Source organism: Cotesia glomerata, linkage group LG7 (assembly GCF_020080835.1).
Source record: "Cotesia glomerata isolate CgM1 linkage group LG7, MPM_Cglom_v2.3, whole genome shotgun sequence".
In the NCBI taxonomy this organism is placed as follows: domain Eukaryota; kingdom Metazoa; phylum Arthropoda; class Insecta; order Hymenoptera; family Braconidae; genus Cotesia; species Cotesia glomerata.
Genome location: NC_058164.1, coordinates 3,745,658 through 3,770,745, shown reverse-complemented (window position 1 = coordinate 3,770,745; position 25,088 = coordinate 3,745,658). Strand labels below are relative to the sequence as shown.

General features: G+C 27.3%; 5 protein-coding genes across 16 annotated transcripts in view; 3 read left to right on the top strand and 2 right to left on the bottom strand.

Moving 5' to 3' along the window:
* Positions 1 to 1,019: 1,019 nt before the first annotated feature.
* On the top strand, positions 1,020 to 5,589 carry LOC123269396 (acetyl-CoA acetyltransferase, cytosolic). The gene is made up of 8 exons (XM_044735086.1): positions 1,020 to 1,282; positions 1,585 to 1,706; positions 2,555 to 2,667; positions 2,731 to 2,930; positions 3,007 to 3,236; positions 4,898 to 5,086; positions 5,183 to 5,345; positions 5,421 to 5,589. Exons 1-8 carry the CDS (start codon positions 1,234 to 1,236, stop codon positions 5,537 to 5,539), a joined length of 1,185 nt encoding a protein of 394 aa, XP_044591021.1. The 5' UTR covers positions 1,020 to 1,233; the 3' UTR covers positions 5,540 to 5,589.
* A 1,612-nt stretch (positions 5,590 to 7,201) lies between these two features.
* On the bottom strand, positions 7,202 to 10,209 carry LOC123269388 (5'-nucleotidase domain-containing protein 1). 2 transcript variants are annotated; one of them, XM_044735071.1, is made up of 3 exons: positions 9,994 to 10,209; positions 7,588 to 8,985; positions 7,202 to 7,299 (listed from the first exon to the last, which is right to left on the bottom strand). In XM_044735071.1, exon 2 carries the CDS (start codon positions 8,927 to 8,929, stop codon positions 7,613 to 7,615), a length of 1,317 nt encoding a protein of 438 aa, XP_044591006.1. In that variant the 5' UTR covers positions 8,930 to 8,985; positions 9,994 to 10,209; the 3' UTR covers positions 7,202 to 7,299; positions 7,588 to 7,612. The 2 variants fall into 2 exon arrangements, with proteins under 2 accessions (XP_044591006.1, XP_044591007.1); XM_044735072.1 differs by lacking the exon at positions 9,994 to 10,209 and having other exon boundaries at positions 7,588 to 9,140.
* A 1,969-nt stretch (positions 10,210 to 12,178) lies between these two features.
* LOC123269386 (excitatory amino acid transporter-like) lies at positions 12,179 to 18,862 on the top strand. Its single transcript, XM_044735067.1, has 10 exons — positions 12,179 to 12,521; positions 12,727 to 12,904; positions 12,975 to 13,047; positions 13,112 to 13,310; positions 13,549 to 13,765; positions 13,910 to 14,194; positions 15,293 to 15,526; positions 15,590 to 15,784; positions 15,850 to 15,984; positions 18,084 to 18,862. The coding sequence occupies exons 2-10, from the start codon at positions 12,837 to 12,839 to the stop codon at positions 18,271 to 18,273; spliced, it is 1,596 nt and encodes a 531-aa protein (XP_044591002.1). The 5' UTR covers positions 12,179 to 12,521; positions 12,727 to 12,836; the 3' UTR covers positions 18,274 to 18,862.
* On the bottom strand, positions 18,333 to 21,186 carry LOC123269403 (ER membrane protein complex subunit 6). The gene is made up of 5 exons (XM_044735095.1): positions 21,014 to 21,186; positions 19,104 to 19,264; positions 18,937 to 19,029; positions 18,810 to 18,829; positions 18,333 to 18,718 (listed from the first exon to the last, which is right to left on the bottom strand). The coding sequence occupies exons 1-5, from the start codon at positions 21,051 to 21,053 to the stop codon at positions 18,688 to 18,690; spliced, it is 345 nt and encodes a 114-aa protein (XP_044591030.1). The 5' UTR covers positions 21,054 to 21,186; the 3' UTR covers positions 18,333 to 18,687.
* Positions 21,187 to 23,798: 2,612 nt separating this feature from the next.
* The window catches only part of LOC123269374 (ryanodine receptor), a 60,470-nt gene continuing 59,180 nt past the window's right edge, over positions 23,799 to 25,088 (top strand). For 9 of the 11 annotated variants that reach the window (XM_044735022.1, XM_044735021.1, XM_044735017.1 and 6 more), the window contains exon 1: positions 23,800 to 24,240. In XM_044735022.1, coding sequence (XP_044590957.1) covers positions 24,187 to 24,240 — 54 coding nt within the window. In that variant the 5' untranslated portion in view covers positions 23,800 to 24,186. Of the gene's footprint in view, positions 24,241 to 25,088 lie in introns of all 11 variants that reach the window. The other 2 variants (XM_044735023.1, XM_044735019.1) reach the window with 1 other exon arrangement.

Sequence of the window (25,088 nt, the reverse complement as noted above, 5' to 3'; positions counted from 1 at the left end):
TTTTACTTTATTTATTAAATTATAACTAAAAAATATTTTTAAAAAATTGCACTTATAGTTTTTAAAGTTCTCAACAAATTAAAAATTTTTTTTTTCAATAAAAAAAATAAAAAAATTTTTAAATGTCGGCTAACTGTATTTTTATTATTAAATTATTTTATTAATTATTTATTGGCTTTTTTTAAAATTTAATTTATCAAAAGTTAGTTTTTGTTTTTATTTTAACAATTGCTAATTTTTTTAATTAATAATTAATTATTTTTGAAAACTGACATGTTTTTTTTTTTTAAATTATTTTTGAAATGTTGAGATATTTTTTTTTTTATTTTAAAATTAAAATTTTGATAAGAATATTTTTAAGTTTTATTGGTTAAAAAGAATTATGTCACTTATTTTCAGTGTCATTTATTTATTTTTGTAATAAAATAAATGAAATATTCATTTAAAAAAAAAATTGTTTTTAAAAGTGAAATTTTTTTTTTTAATATCTATGTTAATTTTAATTTTTTTTTTATATCTAAATTATTTTTATAAATAAAAAATTATGCATTTATTTTTATTACTACTCTAAATAAAATTAGTCTTTTTTTTTAGGTATTAAAAAAAAAAACTATAAAATTTGTTTTTAAAAAAAAATTAAAGTAAATTTAGCCGACGTTTAAAAATTTTTTATTTAATAAATTTGAACGAAAAAATATTTATTAAAAAATTGCACTTACAAAGTTTTCCAAGTGAATTTTTATTTTTTTATTTTTTTTGTATAAAAATTATCAATAAAAATTTTTAAATGTCGGTTAACTTAATTTTCATAAAAAAAATTATTTTATATTTTAATTTTTTATAACAATTTAAATTTATCAATAAAAATCAATGTCAATTTTTATTAATCTAAAAAAAATTTCTTATATGAAAATCTTATCAACTCTAAATTATCTAACGCAATAGGTGAGTATTATTATTATTACACAAAAAAAAATTTATGTATAATATATTGATATTTATGTGTGTATATATTGTAGGTACGAATGATGGAGATAAGGTAGACGTGGTTGGTGTAAAATAATCAGTTGCGTTAGATCCAGCGAGCCAGGCGTTGACGTTAACGTGGCTTCCGCTATTTTTCAGCGGTACAAAATAAGCGCTTCAATATAAATAAATAATCCAAGAAAAGTAAACCAACTTTGTTAATCACCTTGAGTAATTTCTTTTTTAAATTAACAATAGACACCAACAATGTCAGGAAGACAAGTGGTTATTGTGTCTGCTGTTAGAACTCCAATAGGTAAATAAATTACTCAATTAAATTAAAAGAATTTTTTAAAAATTATATTAGCAAGTTAAAATTTTAATGATTATTCCTTTAACGAGATAGGAATGCTAATTTTAATCATAATTAAACGGGGATTTTTAAAAATATTTTTTATCTGAGTTAATGATTATTTGACAGATAAATAACCTGGAGCTACTTTCGAAAATACCGTTAGGGCAAATTAGTTATCCATTTTTGTGGATGAAAAATTATAAAAATAAGTAGTAATTAAATTTGACTTATTTATTATTTATTGATTGATTGATTGATTGCAGGATCGTTTTGCGGTGGACTGTCGACACTCAAAGCCTCTGATTTGGGCAGTATTGTCATAAAAGAAAGTTTAGCGAGGGCTAATCTCAAACCTTCTGATGTTTCTGAAGTTATTATGGGTCAAGTATGTTATTTTCATTAAACTAGTGAACTATAAATAAATAAAATTTTACTTTATTAAATAACGACTCTTGTTAAATTGCACTGTACTTTCTTCAATAATGACGTTTTTAAAGATATAAGCTCATTTTGATGTTACACTCATCAAGAGCTTTCATTTGAGTACCCAAATGCATTTTTGATATATTATATTATATAAACATATATATATAATATATATAAATATATGAAAAAATGATGTGGGTACTTAAATGAAAGGTATTGATGAGTGTAACATCGGGATGAACTTATATTTTAAAAAATGTCAATATTTCACAAGATATTTGTTAAATTGCACTGTAATTTCTTAAATATTGACGTTTTTAAAGATATAAGCTCATTTTGATGTTACACTCATCAAGACCTTTCATTTGAGTACCCACATCAATTTTTCACATATTTTATATATTTATATATATCAATATATGAAAAATATATCAAAATGCATGTGTGTACTCAAACGAAAGCTCTTGATGAGTGTAACATCAAAATGAGCTTATATCTTTAAAAATGTCAATATTTCACAAGATATTTGTTAAATTGCACTGTACTTTCTTAACTATTGACGTTTTTAAATATATAAGCTCATTTTGATGTTACTCTCATCAAGAGCTTTCATTTGAGTACCCACATGCATTTTTGATATATTTTTCATATATACATATATATAATATATATAAATATATTAAAAATTGATGTGGGTACTCAAATGAAAAGTCTTGATGAATGTAACATCGGGATGAGCTTATATCTTTAAAAATGTCAATACTTCACAAGATACTCTTTGAATAATCAAAATAATCAAAATTTTAGGCATTGCCAGCAGGACAAGGTCAAAATCCAGCCCGTCAAGCTTCTATGAAAGCTGGTCTCCCAATATCCGTACCTGCGTACCTGATAAATATGCTCTGTGGCTCTGGTCTTAAGTATGAAAAAAAATAAAAAAAAAAAGATGAATTATTCATATTACAAATAAATAATTTTCTCAGATCAGTTACCAACGGATATGTATCCATCAAAGCAGGCGAGAGTGAAGTTGTAGTCGCTGGAGGTCAAGAATGCATGAGCCAAGCACCTCACGCTATTCATCTTAGAAACGGTGTTAAAATGGGAGACACCACAATGGTTGACACGATGACGTTTGACGGATTGACTGACGCATTCACTGGGATCCATATGGGAGATACAGGTTCTTATACAATTATTATTTTTCTGTCGTGCTTTATTAAATTTATGATTTATTGGAAAATTAATTTTTTTTCTAGCTGAAAATATTGCCAAGAGATTTAAAATATGTCGCGAAGATCAAGATATAGTAGCTGCCAAGTCTCAACAAAGAGCAGAAGCTGCTATAGCTGCTGGGTACTTTAAAAAAGAAATTGTAACTGTTGAAGTTCCTGGCAGGAAACAGTCGACTTTTGTTTCTCAAGACGAGTATCCTAAAGCTGGAACTACTGCTGAAAATCTTGGAAAATTACGTCCTGTTTTTGATAAAGTATGTAAAGAATAATTTTTTTGCATTTTTTTTCATTTAATACTTGATAATTAATCACGTTACTTATTTCTTAACGTTGACAAGTAAAAACCATTATTTGATTTAAATTCAATGTCACATACTTTTAAGCGTTAATTAATTTATTAAAACAAGTTTTCAGAATAATTCTAAATAAATTATAATTGCGCGTTAGATAAAATTAGTTTATTTAACTATTTTTTTTTTTTTTGCATATAAATGCCGTGATATGTCAAATATTAATCTACATAATTAAGAGATGAAGATAAATTTTGTGACGTCGATATTTTTATAGTTAAATTTGGTATCGTCAAAAAAATCTTTACCAAAATTTGTGTTTTTCACAATTTTATATATTTTTTGGTGACAGTCAATTTTTTATGCAAAATTTTTCGAGGAGTTTTAAATAGTTTGTTGGTTCTCTAAATTTTTTCCCGTGACATTTTTCTATCAAATAATTACTAGCAACCTTGCAGTCACTATGTGACTGCCATGACTTGTGAACTATAAATAAATAAAATTTTGCTTTATTAAATAATGACTTTTGTTAAATTGCACTGTACTTTCTTAAATAATGATGTTTTTGAAGATATAAGCTCATCTCGATGTTACACTCATCAAGAGCTTTCATTTGAGTACCCACATGCATTTTTAATATATTTTTCATATATTCATATATATAATATATATAAATATATGAAAAATTGATGTGGGTACTCAAATGAAAGGTCTTGATGAGTATAACATCGGGATGAGCTTATATCTTTAAAAATGTCAATATTTCACAAGATAATTGTTAAATTGCTCGGTACTTTTTTAACTATTGACATTTTTAGAGATATAAGCTCTTCCCGATGTTACACTCATCTTAAGCTTTCATTTGAGTACCCACATGCATTTTCATATATATATATATATATATATATATATATATATATATATATATATATATATATATATATATATATATATGAAAAATTGATGTGGGTACTCAAATGAAAGGTCTCGATGAGTGTAATGTCGGGGTGAGTTTATATCTTCAAAAATGTCAGTAGTTCACGAGATATTTTTTAAATTGCACTGTAAATTCTTAACTATTGACCTTTTTAAAGATATAAGCTCATGCTGATGTTACATTCATCAAGAGCTTTCATTTGAGTACCCACATGCATTTTGATATATTTTTCATATATACATATATTTAATATATAAATAATATATATAAATATATGAAAAATTGATGTGGGTATTCAAATGAAAGGTCTCGATGAGTGTAATGTCGGGGTGAGCTTATATCTTTAAAAATGTTAATACTTCACAAGATACAAGGTCATTTCTTAATTGTGTATCTAGAGATTGAGAATTTTCGAATGCAGCCTTTTCTTATTCACTTAATGATATAGATTAATTAATCCTGTCGTAGCAATATTATTTTGAAATCTATTTAAAAAGTATTCAAAGTATCAGTTATATCTTGTGATTAAAAATATCGAAAAATTATTAGACAAACATTTTTTTAATCATGTAAAAAAACTATTTGAAAATTGAATTTTGCTAGTTAAAAAAAATAATAATATTGTAAAAAATTTACTGTAAATAATATTTCAATATGATATAATTATAATAAATTTTAAAAAATACAGAAGGAAGGAACCGTGACAGCTGGCAACGCATCAGGAATAAATGACGGTGCAGCGGCAGTTGTACTTATGTCAGCAGAAGCCGCTAAAGCAAGAGGAATTCCAGCACTTGCTCGAATAGTTGCCATTGCTGAGGGAGGCGTTGAGCCTGATATTATGGGTCTAGGCCCGGTACCAGCTGTTGAACTGCTGGTAAGTGCCATACAATTATCATTACATACTACTACACTATTTCGAGATAATTGTCCACTTATGTACTTACGAATGAAAATCATAATTGTACTCTAGTTGAAAAAAGCCAACTGGTCAAAGGATCAGGTTGATTTGTATGAATTGAACGAAGCGTTTGCTGTCCAGTCAATTGCTTGTATGAATCAGCTCGGGCTAGATCCTGAAAAGGTTAATGTCAACGGTGGAGCTATTGCTCTAGGTCATCCTCTAGGCGCTTCTGGTAAATATTTATTTAGTAAATTACATTGTATTTAAAAAAAAAATAAATACTTAATTCTTAAAATTCTTGTTTCAGGAACAAGAGTTCTAGTTACGCTGTTACACTTATTAGAAAGAACTGGAGGTAAAAAAGGTGTTGCTTCATTGTGTATTGGAGGTGGAATGGGCATCGCAATCGCTGTCGAAAGAGATTAATCAGCAGTTTTAAGTATTCACAATTCAAATGAATTTAAATGGTCGTATTATAAAAAAGGAACAGTTTTTAGTTAAATTAGATTTTCCCCAAATGTATTACATTTTATCAGCATTAGCTGGCTGTTGAGTTTTTGTTACGCTTTGAGTATTTTATATTTTATAGTTGAACTTGATATTTATTCTGATACTAACACAATGAAACTCATTTATGCTGTATGCATTAATACCTGTACAATTCTGTTTTTTTTTGTGACATAAAAACATCAGTTTTATTAAAATAAAGTATCATTTAATAATCAAGTAAAATATAGCTAGCAACCTTGCAGTCACTATGTGACTGCCGTGACTTGTGAACTAAAACAAAATTAAAATTTTGCTTTATTAAATAATGAAGTTTGTTAAATTGCACTGTACTTTCTTAAATATTAACATTTTTGAAGATATAAGCTCATCACGATGATGCATTCATTAAGAGCTTTCATTTGAGTACCCACATGTATTTTGATATATTTTTCATATATACATATATATATATGTAAAATATATGAAAAATTGATGTGGATACTCAAATGAAAGGTCTCGCGGAATGTAACATTGGGATTAGCTTATATCTTTAAAAATGTTAATATTTCACAATATATCATTTAAATTGCACTGTACTTTCTTAACTCTTGACGTTTTTAAAGATATAAGCTCATCTCGATGTTACACTCATCAAGACCTTTCATTTGAGTACCCATATGCATTTTTGATATATTTTTCATATATGCATATATATAATATATATAAATATATGAAAAATTGATGTGGGTACTCAAATGAAAGGTTTCTATTAGTGTAATGTCAGGGTGAGCTTATATCTTTAAAAATGTCAATAGTTCACAAGATACAAGGTCATTTCTTAATTATGTGTCTAGAGATAAACATTTTCGAATGCAGACTAAATACTTATCATCATAAATTGACTATCGATGAGAATGATATGAAACCTTGAAAAGACTCAAATTCAAGTCAAGATCTCTGCAATGACATTAAATTTCACTAAAAAATCGATTTTATAATATGACTATCCTGGAAACAAAATTTTCCTTATTTTCTTAATAATATAGATTAAATACTTGTAAAAATGATGTATCTCAAAACAGAATTGTACGTACTAACTCAGGATCTAAAAAATACACTGTTAGAAAATTTTTAAATTTTAGTATACAAAAATATTAAAATAAATTTATCATTATTACTAATTGTCATTTCTAAAGATGGAAAATTTTTTAATAAATCTAATACAAGATTTTTTAATAAATCTAGTACAAGATTTAATAATAGTATTAATGTACAATATCGTCACGTAAATTGACTTGTAAAATATTTTTGTAAAAAATTGCTTTTTTTCCTTAACAGTATACCAAAACTTTAAAATCTCAGATTTTTATATCCACCAGTATTTTTATATAAAATTTATTACCGTCGTGTATTGTTATGCTGATTAATAAATAACTAAAATCAATTAAACCATGCTGATATTTATTGAGCCACAAAAATAATTTTTTTTGATAAAAAAATATGTAATACTGCTATTTGCTAGTAGAAGGCACCGCCAAGTCTCTATTTTGAATTTGCTCACGCAACTCATTATCTTCAGCTTGTTTGTCCAACATTTTCTTCATTTTAAATGTGCGTTGACGTTGCTCGTTCAATGACTGCTGCTTTGGTTCTCTTAGTAACGATAATTGTCGGCTAATTGCTGGAACTATGGATATCTGTAACAAAACTTACTCTTTACAATTCTCTTCAAAAAAAAAAAAAAAAAAACTTGAAAATGAAGTTAGCCGAGATTTCAAAATTTTTTAATGAAAAAATTTCAATTAAACAATTAAAAAAAAAATTTCACATGTAAAAAACTTGAAAAACTAGTGCAATTTTTTAGAAATATCTTCATAGTTATAGTTTAATTAATAAAAAAAAATCAAAAATTTTTAGACGTCTGCTAATTTTAGTGTCATAAAAAAAACTAATATTTATTTACACCAACTTATTAATAAAATTACCTGAGGTCAAATATAATTAAAGAAATCAAAAAAGACCATTAGGTTTAGCCGGATAATATCCGTGTCTAGTCAAATCATTTTTATCAAAACTATCATAAATTTTATCCAACGGATTGCGCGCAATAAGTTTAATCGAAGGAATACAGAGCTTGGAATAATTTTCAATCAAAAAACTCCAGTAGCTTTTCTCAAAATTTTTTACTCCATTATTATCATTATTAATCTTAACAGAAAAATAAGAGCCCCAATAATTGGACAGCATAGTTTCAGCATCTGGGTGAGGAAGAGTGATATGATCCATGCCCTCAGCATGCATTTCTTCACTCACAACGACAGTATCCAATCCAGCGTGTCCAGCAGGCACAAATACATCTTGAATTAAATTATCTCCCAAGTACAAGCACTTAGGCTCTGATTTTCCGGTAATTTTACCAAACAAGCTCTTTAATTCCTTCCAATTTCCTTGGGAATAAATTCCTCCTCGAATCAATTCATCACCTTTTACTTCCTGGGCTTCTTCATACCCTTCCAGTGCTAAAAACGGTCTTGAGCCGGTAAAAAATCCCGGTTTCTTCGCAAAACAAACAATAACATCAAACAAAGACCTCCAGTCCTCCCCAATCGTGTGCGTGGCAGTAAAATCAGCAAAGTCTAAATTAGATCCAGTCACCAGAAAAGTAACTCTGGTTTTTTTCAACTCCTTCAGCCAGCTCACGATTTCTTGGCTGCATTTTCTTAAATATTTATCGGGATTACTCTTCAAATTAACGAAATACTCTCCGAGATTCTTTTTAAACTGTCCTCTTTCGTACATATTCGTCAAAGCTTCAGTAACATCGTTCCAAGCTTCGTACTTTTCTACTTCTCCGCCATTTCTGCTGTCTATATCGTCAACAGCTCTTGCAAACGCCAGAGAAGCCGGCATGTCGTAGTAATCCATCAGAGCCCTCATCTTCTTCGAGTGAGGCCCTTCCCAGACATCGAGTGGGTTGTTGATAAACGCATCGAGAGACTCCCAACGTTGGTTCGGGTAGATAGAATTTATTTGGGCTAATGAGAGTGAAGTTGATCCATGATTCACGTGTTGGATTACTCCTTTGGAGTCGGGTTTTAGAATGTTCCCGCGGTCGAAATCTAGCACTAGTCCTTTTTGCATGAAATCTATGTCCTTTGGTGTCAGCGGTTTTTGTAAAAAATCTGGGTTGTAGTTCTTTTTGGTTACTAAGTACTTGGTGAGGACTTGGTACTCCATTTCTACCATGTTGGTTACGTTGTACCAGAGGAGTGTGTGGTCTAGGTCGAAGCCGATGCAGTCGTAGTCGCTCAGTTTGAAGGTACTCATTTTTTTTTAGGTCGTGGATTTAAGTGAATTTTTTTTTAATAGAATTGAGGAGAAATCTGGTGATTTTGTTAACTAATTTTTATGGTATTGAAAATAGCAGACTAATTTTTTTTTTTAATTATTAAGGTAAAAGACCGAATTATTAACACTGGCCTAGGGTAAAAGACCCCATTACTGACACTTTGTTTGATTTTGGTATTTATTCAATTGATGAAATCATTAATTTCAATAATGAATATATTATTTCTAATTTTTAAGACCTTTAGATCAAAAAAATTTTTAATTTTTATTCCAAGTAGAACATTTTTTTCATTAGAAGAAAAAGTGCCACTAATAGGGGTTAAAGGTGCCACTAATAGGATCTTTCACCTTAGTTGTTTGACACTTGCAATTTTAGTCTATTTAAAAAAATAAAATGTTCCAAAAAGATCTTAAAATTTTTAATTCAAAAATTATATTTATTAATTTATTAGAATTGATTTGTTTTTTTTTTTTAATTAAAATAAAATTACAAGTGTCGATAACTGGGTCTTTTATCTTAAAGATAAATAAATTTAAATTTATTATTATTATTAATTATTATATTTGTTACAATGTATGGCATTCGTGATTGCCCTTTATATTTTTTCTTACGCGCTAATGGATATATATTTATATATATTGACTTTTAATTTAGATAATTTTAATTTTAAACTGCACTTATAATTTTAACTTCTTTATAAAATAAATTAAAATTTATTTAATAGAATTTTTTTGAAATTTCTAATTAAATTTAGAATTTTTTAAAACTGTAAAAATTTTTTTGTATAAATATTACTAAAAAAATTTATTTTAATAATTAAATTGATAGATAATAAATTTGAAATTTTTAAATTTAAAAATAATAAATTAATTTATATAATATAATAAATATAAAAAATATAACATTATAATTTAATTTAAATTTTAATTATATAAATTTTTGAATTTTCTATATTTAAAAAAATGAATTATGATAAAAAATTTTGTTAGCTATTTTCATTATCATAAAATTTGAATTTTTCAATCACTGAACTTTAACTCACTTTTCTTAAATTAGTAACAATAAACCACAGAAAATTTAGAAACAGACTTTAAACCAAAATAAGGTTAGAAAAGATAAGGAATTTTCTCTGGTAATTCTGTATCTAGGTACATGTGATGTAACGACGAGAGTAATAAGGGTTTTGAATCTAAATAGCACGTAAGTTTTAGAATCTTCCCGCCATATTAATTTCGAATAAATAATTCTAATTTATAAACAAATGTAATATTTTCTTACATTAGCAGGGATGTGGACGTTTCGAATATTCCTTGAATGGACGAATAACGTGTCAAACTTTACGGTATCACCATTTGAGTTAGTGAAAAAACAGTTTTTCATCGTCACGTTCATGAACCTAAAAAGACAACATGAAGAATGAAGTTTTTTTTTTTAAATAAAAAATTTTATAAAAAAAATACTTACGCGTCCGTTTCTTCAACAGTTCCATAAACGTAAGATTCATTTCGTAAATCAATTGTTGTTTTGTAACCTTCTACAGCTTTTAATAAAATTGATAAATTATTATAAAGTGCAAACTTTTCAGCTTTTGATATGCGTTCTCGCGGATTCATGTTTAGTTTTATTTATAAACGCGCAGAATTTTTCGCGCATAGGGAGCGCTTTTAAAACATGGCGATCGACTTTTTACGATACGAAAATGTGATTTGAAATTCTTTAAAAAAATAATTCAATTTTTCTAAATTTTTAAAAACTTACACAGTTAAAAGTAAAAATTTCAAATAATTTATAATTAAGAAATCCAAAAAATTGAAAAAAAAAAATTAATCTTGTAATTTTTAAACATTTTAATTTACTTAAAAGTTTTTGACTTTTTAAAAAGCGACAATCCACTTAATTTTTCCATAAATTTATTAAAAAATATTCTATAAAAAAAATTTTTAATTTTTGTTATTAAATTTCAATAATTTAAAACTAGTAACCTTGCAGTCATTATGTGATTGCCGTGACTTGTTAACTATAAATAAATAAAATTTTGCTTCATTAAATAATGAATTTTGTTAAATTGCACTATACTTTTTTAACTATTGACGTTTTTAAAGATATAAGCTCATCCCGATGTTACACTCATCAAGAGCTTTCATTTGAGTACCCACATGCATTTTGATATATTTTTTATATATATACATATACGTAAATATATAAAATATATATAAATATATAAAATATATGAAAAATTGATGTGGGTACTTAAATGAAAGCTCTCGATGAGTCTAATGTCGGGGTGAGCTTATATCTTAAAAAATGTCAATATTTCACAAGATATTTGTTAAATTGCACTGTACTTTCTTAACTATTGACGTTTTTAAAGATATAAGCTCATCTCGATGTTACACACATCAAGAGCTTTCATTTGAGTACCCACATGCATTTTGATATATTTTTCATATATATACATATACGTACATATATAAAATATATATAAATATATAAAATATATGAAAAATTGATGTGGGTACTTAAATGAAAGCTCTCGATTAGTCTAATGTCGGGGTGAGCTTATATTTCGAAAAATGTCAATATTTCACAAGATATTGGTTAAATTGCACTGTACTTTCTTAACTATTGACGTTTTTAAAGATATAAGCTCATCTCGATGTTACACTCATCTAGAGCTTTCATTTGAGTACACACATGCATTTTTGATATATTATTCATATATACATATATAATATATATAAATATATGAAAAAATGATGTGGGTACTTAAATGAAAGGTCTTGATGAGGGTAACATCTGGATGAGCTTATATCTTTAAAAATGTCAATAGTTTACAAAATACTAGGTCATTTCTTAATCATGTATCTAGAGATAGAGCATTTTAGAATGCAGCCTAAGTATACTTATCATAATAAATTGACTATCGGTGAGAATGATGTAAAACCTTGAAAAGGCACAGATTCAAATTAAGATCTTTACTATGACTCTAAATTTCACTTAAAAAACCGATTTTTTCATATGACGATCTGTAAATTAAAAAAAAAATTTTTTTATGATGATGAAAGTGGATGATAAAAACAATTTAATAGATAAATTTGATGTGTCTGGTGGTACCGTGTCCTAGATTTGATCCAATGTCAATAAATAGACATTACTAGTACTACAATATTATTAATGGGGATTTGATGATATTTATAGGCTTGGAGATAAAATGTTCTATTAACAGGCTGTTCATTTTTATTGCTGTAAGAGACGACACCCAGCCATCTGATTGATGGCATAATTCAATAAATGACGTTTTCCTGTGAGTCCCTTCTCTACGACGATGACCCCCTCGTAAAATCCCGGCCCCTTTGCTCTGCAAGCTTCGCGTCATCAGCATCCTGGATGAACCACTTTAGCTGACTGATTGAACATCCAAACGACACGATAAACTTTTTTGTCTCAGCTTAGGTACTTTAAGTATTAAGTGTTATCTCAGATAAGCTAATTATATTCTTAATTAAAAGTTACCTTAAGTCTTTAGTTTTTTATTGAGTTTTGTTGGAATTGCATCGGTATCAGACATGAGTGAGTTTTTCAGTTTTTATCAAAAAATTTCTGCGAAAAAATTTTGTTTTAAATAGTAACAGCAATTTTGAAATTTTAATAAATTATAATTAATTGTCACTTGTGTTAACATAAATTATAAAAATTCTAAATTTCAAAAATTACTACTTGGAATAATTTTTTTTTAATTTTTAAATTAATTTATTAATAATTAATTGAATTTTAGGATGTGATTCTGTTAAAACTGGTCTAAAATGTTCGTTATTTTTGTGCGATAACAAAAAAACGTGTCGATTTTTCTTCTAAAAAGATAAAAAATAAAATTGAAAACAAAAAATGTCTTTGAAGCAAAGAATTACTGGAGCAGTTGCTGTTTTACGAGGTGCACCTATTCCAGAACCGCAGTATGTAAATATAAAAAATTATAATAATTTACTTGATTTATATTTAAGTAATGAAACTTGTTAACTTCAGACAAAATGTTGAAGCAGGAGAGAAAGAAAAAAATCCTGATTCGGATGAGCCAAAGTCCAATAAATACCAAGCAGTTAGTAGAATAAATTTATAATCATAAACTATAACTTACAATTTATAATTGTAAATAATTTCAGTTAAAAAAATGGTTTTCAATGAATTTATTGCTGGTGCTGACAGTAATTGGAGTTTTTAGTGGACTGGGACTGGGATTTCTCGGTCGTCTAGCCAATTTATCACCAGACACAATAATGCTTGTAAATTACCCCGGAGAAATCTTGATGCGTCTGCTAAAAATGTTCATTTTGCCACTGATTATCTCTTCATTAATTACTGGTAATAATTCAATCTTTTACACAGAAAAAAAAATTTATTTGAACAAGTAAATAATTTTGAAGAATATCATCGTCTTGATTTGGGTAGAAAAATTCTTTAACTAAAAAATTTTTCTTGGTTTAAGTAAATTTTATTTAATTCAAGAATTTTTCGTCTTGATTCAAGTTAATTTCTTTTTCAGTGTACTAGTTAAATAAGTAATTTTTTCATTAAAAATTTATAAATTTACTGATTAAAGGAATGGCTCACATGGATCCTAGGAGTTCTGGACGAATGGGCTACAGAGCGCTGACTTATTACACAGTGACGACATTATTAGCAGCTATAGTTGGTATCGCAGTGGTCCTTGCAATTCATCCTGGAGACCCGCTGATCAAAAATTCCGTATCGACAACCTCTGCTTTTTCAGATGCTTCTAAAGTTTCAACTCTAGACGCTCTTTTAGATATTGGACGGTATTGATTGCATAAATACATTTTTTTTATTATTTAAAAATTAATAAAATCAAAGTTTCAGTTCTTGATCGTATGAAATATAATAAAAAATCATCAATTGTGATGATGAGACAAACTGATCGTAAGCATATTAATTTTTTCCAGAAACATGGTCCCAGAAAATTTAATCCAAGCGAGTTTCCAACAAGCCCAGACTACGTATGTAAAAAAACCAGTGATCGTAGTCTTCGGTCGAACGAACAACAGCGAAACTGTAATCGAACGGACACTAATTTACAAAGACGGTACCAATGTGTTGGGGATGATTGTCTTCTGCATAACTTTTGGTGTCTTAGTTGGCCAACTGGGGCCCAAAGCCCAGATTATGGTTGACTTTTTCGGCGCGCTAAATGAGATAATCATGAAGATCGTTCATCTTGTCATAATCTGGTAATCTATATTATTAAGAAAATAAGAAAAATTTAGTGTCCAGGATAATCATATGATAAAGTCGGTTTTTTTAGTGAAATTTAGTGTCATTGTATGTCATTGCATTCTCACCGATAGTCAATTTATTATGATAAGTATTTAGGCTGCAATTGAAAATTCTCTATCTCTAGATATATAATTAAGAAATGATCTTGTATCTTGTGAACATTGACATTTTTAAAGATATAATCTCATCCTGATGTTACACTCATCAAGACCTTTCATTTGAGTACCCACATCAATTTTTCATATATATATATATATATATTATATATATGTATATATGAAAAATATATGAAAATGCATGTGGGTACTCAAATGAAAGCTCTTGATGAGTGTAACATTGGAATGAGCTTATATCTTTAAAAACGTCAATAATTAAGAAAGTACAGTGCAATTTAACAAATATCTTGTGAACTATTGACATTTTTAAAGATATAAGCTCATTCTGATGTTACACTCATCAAGATCTTTCATTTGAGTACCCACATCAATTTTTCATATATTTATATATATTATATATATATATGTATATATGAAAAATACATGTGGGTATTCAAATGAAAGCTCTTGATTAATGTAACATCGGAATGAGCTTATATCTTTAAAAATGTCAATAGTTAAGAAAGTACAGTACAATTTAACAAATATCTTATGAAATATTGACATTTTTAAAGATATAAGCTCATCCCGATGTTACACTCATCAAGACCTTTCATTTGAGTACCCACATCAATTTTTTATATATTTATATATATTATATATATGTATATATTAAAAATATATCAAAATACATGCGGGTACTCAAATGAAAGCTCTTTATGAGGGTAACATCGGGATGAGCTTATATTTTTAAAAACATCAACATTTAAAAAAGTACAGTGAAATTTAACAAGTCATTACTTAATAAAGCAAAATTTTATTTATTTGTAGCTCACAAGTCACGGCAGTCACATAGTGACTGCAAGGTTGCTAATTAAACTATTACTCATCATATTACTGTTTCTTGTATATTATATTATTATAAAAAACTCTGAAAATTTAATCAAACATCATTAGGTACTCGCCTTTCGGAATAATGTGTCTGATAGCCGGCAAAGTGATGTCTATAGACAACATAGTATCCACTGCCCAAATGCTGGGATTTTACATGATCACTGTCGCGATCGGTTTGTCAATCCACGGTCTCATTACTCTGCCGCTAATTTTCTGGGTCATTACAAGAAGAAATCCAGCGACTTACTTCAAGGGAATGATCCAAGCTTGGATTACTGCTGCCGCGACTGCTTCTAGGTATAAAGCTTTTATATTGACTCTTTAATTTAATAAATAAATAATTGTATGAACAATTTACAGTGCAGCTGCATTGCCAATAACATTCAGATGTTTGGAAGAAAATAATAAAATAGACGCTCGCGTTACACGATTCGTTGTTTCCGTGGGAGCTACCGTAAACATGGACGGTACGGCATTGTACGAAGCGATTGCTGCTATTTTTATTGCCCAGTTGAACGGAATTTCTCTGAGTTTTGGCGACATTATCACCGTTAGGTATATTAATTTTTCAGCTGTGAATTTAATAGGAAATAAAATGAATTTTATGTTTGATTTTAAAGTTTCACCGCTACGCTGGCGAGTGTTGGAGCTGCTAGTATTCCAAGTTCTGCTCTGGTGACCATGTTGTTGGTATTAGGAGCACTTGGACTCCCGACTAATGATGTTTCTCTTCTATTTGCTGTCGATTGGTTGCTGTAAATAATTATTTTATCTACTCTGGTTTTAAGAAAATTATTTGAAAAATTTTACTTACCAATATTATTTGATATTTATTGATTTGTAAATTTTTTCGGTAACTATTTACAAGTGAGGTCAATTCACACAGTAAAAAATTTTGTGTTAAAAATTTTTATGTTGAATATTTGACACTTTTTTGTATTAATTTAACAGAATAAAGGTTAAATTTACACATAAAAGTGTTAAATATTTAATACAAAAATTTTTAGCACTAATTTTTTTGACGCAATGACGCAAAATTTTTTATTGTGCATGCTAGTCAATATTAAATTTTTTTTTTGATCAAATTGATCAATTTTTTTGTTTTTTTTTTTATTAAACTAATGAATTTTTTTTTTTAATTGTTCGTTTTTTATGTACTTCTCAAAAAAAAACAAAGAAAAGAATATATCAAAAATATCAAAAAAAGATAAAATAGAAAGGACATGTCTATTCATACATAAAAAAGTCCTGATAAAGCTACACCGTGTGAATATAAGGGCCTTAAATACACGCTGCGTGAATATCAGGATTTTTTACGTGTGAATAGACACTTCTAAATAGAAATTTTATCCAAAAACATGAGAGCCAAAATTTTTTTTAACATTATCAGTAATATCAGTAATATGGATTGTGACTTATAAATGGTAACATAAATAGTAAAATTTAATAATGGAAAATTAGTAAAAACAAAATATAAAACGCTAATAGATTTGAGCCATAATGTTTTGTACATATCAGTTTAACTATAAATTACGTAGAATATTTGCAGACTTTGGAAAAAAATGAACAGTTTAAAAAAAAAAAAAGTTGATTATCAGAATTTTAATAAATTTTCAAAAAAATTTATAAATTTTTTTGAAAATTGTGATATTCTACTTTTTGTTTTTTAATCGTTCGTTTTTTTATGTACTTTTCAAAAAAAAAAAATTAGGAAAACGGTTGACCCTGAAGGCCTTCCCTGCAACTTCCCGCTACTTCCATACCTGGGCGCTTAAAATTGCATTTACGACGTTTTTGAGCTCTTTGAGCTTAAAAATACAATTTATATGTTTTTTTGAGCTCTCCGAGCTCAAAAAGATAACTTTTATATGCTTTTGAGCTCTTCAAGCTCAAAAGTTTGATAGAAGTTTGATAAAACACTATTTTTTGAGTTTTCAAACCGCAATAACTTTTGAATGAATGAACCGATTTTCACGCGGTTGGCGGTATTCGACGCAGTTTTTTAAGCCTTATGAAAAGTTTTTAAGTTAGAATTGATCAAACGATAAATTTCGAAGTAATTCCGAAAAAACACTTTTTTGGGTTTTCTTTCCTGCACGATATCTCTCGAACAAATCAACCGATTTCGACCGGATTAGCGGCGATCGACGTGGTTTTTTAAAGTTAAGGACTGATTAGTTTTTGGAGTTGATCGATAAAGCCGTTCGAAAGTTATTCCAAAAAAACCACTTTTGAAAAAATTTTTTTTTTAGATTTTTCGAAATCTATCGGTCCGAATCGATCCAAATTGTTTCTAAAATCTAAGCTTGGACAAGCCCTTTCGAATGGCGCCAACCGCGATCGAATCGGTCGAGCCATTCAAAAGTTATGAAAGGTTTACATACTTACATACACACACACATTCATACATACAGACATAATGACACCCTCGCGGGGATAGTCAGGGAAGCTTCCTGTGATCCTTGAACGTCGAGATCTGATGAAAACTCGATTTTTGCGAAACGGGGTAAAACCAATAACTTCCCGATTTTTGAAAATCTGAGATTTTCTTAGCGGGAAGTTAAAAATATATCAAAAAAAGATAAAATAGAAATTTTATCCAAAAACTTGAGCCAAAATTTTTTTCAACTTTTAAAGGCCAAAAAACTATCGAAATCTTTATTTCTTTCTTTTACGAAATTTTTTAATATAAATGCGCCGTAAAAACAATCAGAATACAAAAAAATTTGAAAATGTTAATATTTCACCCAGTTATGGCTCCAAAAAAAATAAGATTGACCCCACTTGTAAATAAGTACCATTTTTTCAAAAATTTTTTGTATAAATTATTGAATTATTTAATTTTTTATTCCAGAGACCGACTGAGGACCTCGGTAAATGTCCTCGGAGACGGATTTGGCGCGGGGATAGTTTATCATTTGAGCAAAGACGAGCTTGATCTAGTGGACCAGGCTAAAAAAATAGATACCATAGAATTAGGCGACCCGGAAGCTGAAAATTCAAGTGCAAATCAAGTAGCTGAAGTTTCAGAAACTAAAATTTAAATAAAAAAAAATTTTTGGAATATTTTTTTATAAATTGTCACTAAAAAAGCTGCCGTGACTTATTCAAACATTTAGATATTTATTAACTGTATTACATGCATGCCAAGTACAAAGCTTCAAATTGAACATTAAATTAAATTTGTCATATTGACGTGTTTGGTTCATTTTCTTTGATAATAAATTAATAATTAAATTACAAACATATTAACTGTAAATTTGATGTATTATAATGAAAATAATTAATAATTTTATAATTATTAAAGAATTAACTAATAAATAGTATGTTATTCAATAGTTTTTAAATATATTATTTTCTTATACATCAACATCGATAATTCAAAATGTGAAAAAGTGTAAAGTCACTCATAATAACATCGTTATAAGTGCGATTTATTTACAAAATTTATCTAGGGTTTAATAGACGTGGACCATGCCGTACAGGAATCTGTTTAAATAATTTTAATTAAGGAAAATAATTTTTAATTAATAAGATAAAAAAATAATTATAATGAATAAATAAATATTAGAAAGGATACGTCCAGAATAAAATGTACGTCTGCAGATGATAATAAATTTGTTAAGGAAAATATTTACAGCTGTAAAAAAATATTGATTATTGATTATTGCTAAATATTGTGTAATTAATTTTGTTTCAAAGGATACAAATAGACCGCCAAAAAATCCATTTGTCAGCAAACTGTAACGACTGATAAAATATTTCTTCCAATTTCCTCTAGCTTTAAATAATAACATTCCCTAAAAAATTAAATTTTTAATTATTAGTTTGTTGGTAATTAAAAAATAACAATAATAAGAGAAATAAAACTTACCCATAAACTAACTACAGCAAAGATATAAAATCCAAAACCATAAAGACCAGTTAGTCCTAATAAACCAGCAGTTCCGCCGGATAACGCGGACATTGATATTTTGCAGTATTCAACAACTGCTGCATTATTTCTCACAGCACCTTCGCTGTATGCTATGACATCTAAAAAATTAAATAAAATTAATTAATCTATATTTTTAAGAGAATAAGAAAAATTTTGTGTCCAGGATAGTCATATTAATATCGGTTTTTTATAATTAAGAAATGACCTTGTATTTTGTGAACTATTGACATTTTTAAAGATATAAGCTCACCTTGATATTACACTCATTAAGACCTTTCATTTGAGTACCCACATCAATTTTTCATATATTTATATATATTACATATATGTATATATGAAAAATATATTAAAATGCATGTGGGTACTCAAATTAAAGCTCTTGATGAGTGTAACATCAGGATGAGCTTATATTTAAAAAAATATTAATAATTAAGAAATGACATTGCTTTTTTATCAACTAATGACATTTTTAAAGATATAAGCTCATCTTGATGTTACACTCATCGAGACCTTTCATTTGAGTACCCACATCAATTTTTCATATATTTATATATATTATATATATGTATATATGAAAAATATATCAAAATGCATGTGGGTACTCAAATGAAAGCTTTTGATGAGTGTAACATCGGGATGAGCTTATATCTTTAAAAATATCAATAATTAAGAACTGACATTGCTATCTTGTCAACTAATGATATTTTTGAAGATATAAGCTCATTCCGATGTTACACTCATCGAGACCTTTCATTTGAGTACCCACATCAATTTTTCATATATTTATATATATTACATATATGTATATATGAAAAATATATCAAAATGCATGTGGGTACTCAAATTAAAGCTCTTGATGAGTGTAACATCAGGATGAGCTTATATCTTAAAAAATGTCAATAATTAAGAACTGACTTTGCTATCTTGTCAACTAATGACATTTTTAAAGATATAAGCTCATCTTGATGTTACACTCATCGAGACCTTTCATTTGAGTACCCACATCAATTTTTCATATATTTATATATATTACATATATGTATATATGAAAAATATATCAAAATGCATGTGGGTACTCAAATGAAAGCTCTCAATGAGTGTATCATCGTGATGAGCTTATATTTTTAAAAACGTCAATATTTAAGAAAGTACAGTGCAATTTAACAAGTCATTATTGAATAAAGCAAAATTTAAAATCTTTTTAGTTCACAAGTCACGACAGTCACATAGTGACTGCAAGGTTGCTAGTAAATATTAGATTCTGAAATTAGCTGACATTTAAGACATTTTTTTGTTTCATTCAAAAAATAAAAAAAAAATTCAAAATTTTCTTAGATGCAAATTACTTTCAGTATTATAATAAAAAAAAGAAATAAATATGTGAATAAAAAAAACATGACTAGCATGAGAAAAAAAATTGGAGTTAAATAATATTGATTTGATAGTTGTTTACGAAACAGTGTCAATAATTGGAACATTAATGATTCATCTGACATTTTGACAGGGTCAACCTGGCAAGAATAATAATTTGTCCTTATTTTGTAACTCTTCGGTAGTAAAATTATTTTTTATCATCAAAATTTTATGTTAAAAATGATGTTTTATTAATTGAAAAATTACCTGAAATAAAAAAATTTGTCATTAGTACATACTTCAAAAGATTTGATAATTTTTTTAACATTAAAGTAGGAAAAAATAAAAATAAAAATAGTTAACATAATAACAATTGATTAAATTCTAAATAACAATTAGGGCATTTTCCTCTCTATTAATTAATAACATAAATTTACTGTAACCTAGAATCACAGTAAACTACTAAAATAAAAATTTTGTAATTAATAACTTACCTTCAGTTTTTTCTTGTTTAGTTCTGTTTTTTGCAGACATTTTAAGCACTCAAATAAATTATTTATTCAATTAACAACAATAACTGGCATAATAAAACTAGCGAAAATGATTACAAACAATTTTTCGTCGACGTGTGTTTTGTGTCACAAATCACAATTCACTGAAAGTTGGACGACATCTGTTTTTCATCTGAAGACACGGTAAATTTCTATATTATCAATTTAAATATCGCGGGAAATTTCAAATTTTCAAAAAAAATATTTCAAGTTATTGTAAATTTATAAATACATCACTTGGATTTTTCTCAAGGCGACACTTGAGTATTATTTTATTTTTACGTAACTATTGTTTTGTCATGTTACGTTTTTTTTACGGATATGTATAGAGATACAAGAAATTTCTTTTACTAATTAAAGAAAAAAATCTGTGAGGTTAATCCTAAAAATAAAAAAAGAAATATTTCTGATATTTTTAAAATTAGTATGTAAATACAAAATAGATGACCTATTTTTCAAAAACTACCAAACTTGTTCTATATTTAAAAAAAACAAAAATATCAATTTTAAATTGTAAGCAAAAAATCAATCCGTTAATTATAATAATAAAGTTAGCCGACGTTTCTAATTTTTTTATTTTTTTTTTCATTTATTAAATTGAAACAAAAAAATATTTTTTAAAAATTGCACTTAAAGATTTTTAAGCTTTTTACAAATGAAATTTTTTTTATGACATTAAAGTGAACAATCACTTGACCATTTAAAAATTTTTTTTTAGCAAATACATTTTTTCCAAAAAATTGATTTTTAATTTTATTAAATTTTTTTTGCCATAATTTATTTGTTAAAAAAAATTAAAAAATGATCAAATATTTGCTAAATTAATTTTCAGATTTTTTTTTATAATCATTTTTTCAATAAAAAAATTTATAAAAATTTTTAGATGTCGGCTAACTTAATTATCATCCGTTAATTGACATTAAAAAAATTTTGATTAGAAGAAATTGACTAATTTGAAATAAAAACTAAAAAAAAAATGAAAAAGCGCGTAGGGTTTTTTGATAAAAATGCAAACTACAAGACGAGGGTTCTCAAAAATCATCCTGGGAGTAGTTCAGGGCGTCGTGGAACGTCGCGGCTCAATTGCTCAAAATAGCCGAGAGCCACTTGGTCTACTCCCGTCCTTGTTCTCTTCTCTTATTTACGAAGCACACATCTTGGTCTTTTTATGCCGAGACACCTCCGTGGTATCCAACTTAAATTTTCAGCCGGGTTATTTTTCGGCCAGGCGGAGTACTCTAACCACCTCTGTCTTCTGTGGACAAATATATTACATATTGGCTCCTATATTTATATTTATACCTATATCCATCAGTTCAAACCTAAAAACTCAGTACACAATAATTAAATAAAAATAATAATAAGTTCAGTGCATTTCTAAAATAATTTTATTTGTTAAAAGTGTGTCAGTGCTCAGTGAAATTTATTTTCTTCCAAACTCGTATTGTAAGAATTTTAAATTTTACTCGCTCTAAACATTATTCACGATTTATTATCATAAAATCTTGTGCAAATAGTTCCTTTTAGATAAATCAATCAACACTTATATATATATATATATATATATATATATATATATATATATATATATATATATATATATATATATATATTGCTCGGATAAATAAATAAATTCGATTGACATGTCATCGTTTTCGTAAATTCTAGACTCGGCTGTACGGAAGTTCCAAAAATAAAATTCATTTTAGGTGATTCATTCTTGAATCAAGGATTTATTAACATATTTCGTGGAGTAGAAATAAGTCATTTATTTCATTCAATTTACAAAATTTTTTTAAATAATTTTAAACTATTAAATATTTTTTAAATTACTCCAAATATTATTAAATGCAATAAAAATTTCAGGGAAATTTAAAAATTTTGGTTGATAATTTATTAATTTATACTGACGCTAATCGGCAATATACATAAAAAATTACAGAAATTATGAAGAGTATTAAGAAAAAATTCAAATGATTAATTAATTAAAATTTTCTATTTATTGAATAGTTCTTAAATAAATAAATAAATAAAAAAAATCAATAAATTTATAAATTTTTGAAATTTTAATTTAATTATTTTAACCATAATAATAATAATAAAAATAATCAACAATTATAGCCGATAGCTAACCCACTTAACTCTCGGGATCTTTCGAGTAGAAAAAGTCTAAATACCATTAGTATAATAAATTTTATTAATGTTTTATAAATTTGGGCCACTGCCAATTTTATGTAAACGTTTTCACGTTGCGTACCGTTGCGTAAAACAGGAAGCGCTTTAGTTAAGAGAAAGCCGGCACATCAATACCTAAATAAAGATAAAAAGCTTGAATATATGTTAAAATTTTTGAATCCGCTTTTCAATTAAATTCGAGCTTTCTTTCAATCAAAATTTTAATAAAAAATTGCCAATTTTTATTTAAAGTAGAAATAATTTCTCCTCTAGCCAAGAAATTTATTGAGATTAGTCGTGAATAAAATAGATGAGTAAAATTTAAAAGAAAAATGTTAAATTGTAGAAAAAATAACGCCGCATGCGCGAGGTACCAGAAGGGGTTGAATTCCACAGATGACTAACACTAGTGTAGCTTTTTCATCCCTCTACCCTCCAGCACTCCGTTCGTCGAATTTGCAGATAGTCTGAGGTCCGAGGGGGAAGAAGGGTGGAAGTGCGACCCTTGTGTATGTGATCACATCATCGTATCGGGAAATTCAGCGAAGAGTTGGGTGTTCAGTCGTCGAACGGACGCTTGGACTGTACTGTTGCACCCGCGTTTTTCTAAATCAGGTGTAACGAGGAGCCATGCAGACACGCGGTTGGCTCACTCTTACGTGACTTGTTATTATTGTTGGATTGTGATTGTTTGGTTGTTTTTTTTTGGGTTTATTGGCACACGCTCGACTAGGGTGTGTTGTTAATTATTATTACTATTATTATTGTTGTTGATACATGATTGCTGTGGTACAGTCACCAAAAACTAGAGCTAATTGGATTATTGCGACGGTACATGCAAATACAGTTGTCTTAAGTCGTGGAGGGAGACAAAGACCAGAGGAAACCTCATCGGAGTCAGACCTACTCTCTGATCTCTATAGGATACACGAGGTCTGAGGATGGCTGACAGCGAGGGTGGATCCGAACAGGATGATGTTTCATTTCTCCGCACGGTGAGCTTTTATTTATTTATTTTCGAGTTACTCAGGGGATTTTAATTTTATCTCATGAAATAGCAGGTCTCATTTTTGATGAATTATTAGATTTTTAATTAATAGATTATTAATCATTACGATGGTCTAATTAGCAATTTGTCTAACTTCTTATTTTTTAGAGAGTGCACTGAAAAAAAATTAACTTGATTCGAGAGGAAAATTCTTGAACCAAGAAAATAATTTTGAAGAGGGTAATTGTCTTGAATCAAGACGAAAAATTCTTGAATCAAGTAAAATTTACTTAAACCAAGTAAAAATTTCTTAGTTTAAGAATTTTTTTGCTCAAATCAAGAAGATAAAGTTCTTCAAAATTATATACTTGATTCAAGAACATTTTTTTTTCTGTGTGATTTTTTAACATTTTTATGTAGCAATAATCCAATTATAAATTATTTGAATGATTCAAACCTAAATATTGAATCTCTATTAGATATTAATGATATTAAATGGTTTTTTAAAGTGATAACAAATTTTTAACTAATTTTTTTTTTCGTACTAATAGAAGATTCTCTAAAATGAAGTTAGACAATTTGCTAATTAGAACGTCGATTAGATTTAGAAATATTTTTTTCAAGCAATGAAATTTGAAAAAAATTATTATATTAAATAATCAGACATTTAATAATTTTTAAATTTTGATATTTTTTAAGCAATGAAATTTGAAAAAAATAATTATATTAAATAATCAGACATTTGATAATTTTTAGATTTTTTTTTTTAGTGGATAAAGTATTAGAAAAAAAAAAAAGTTTCAGATGTAAAAATTTTCAATAAAATATTTTTATTTTTCTATATTTCAGCATCAG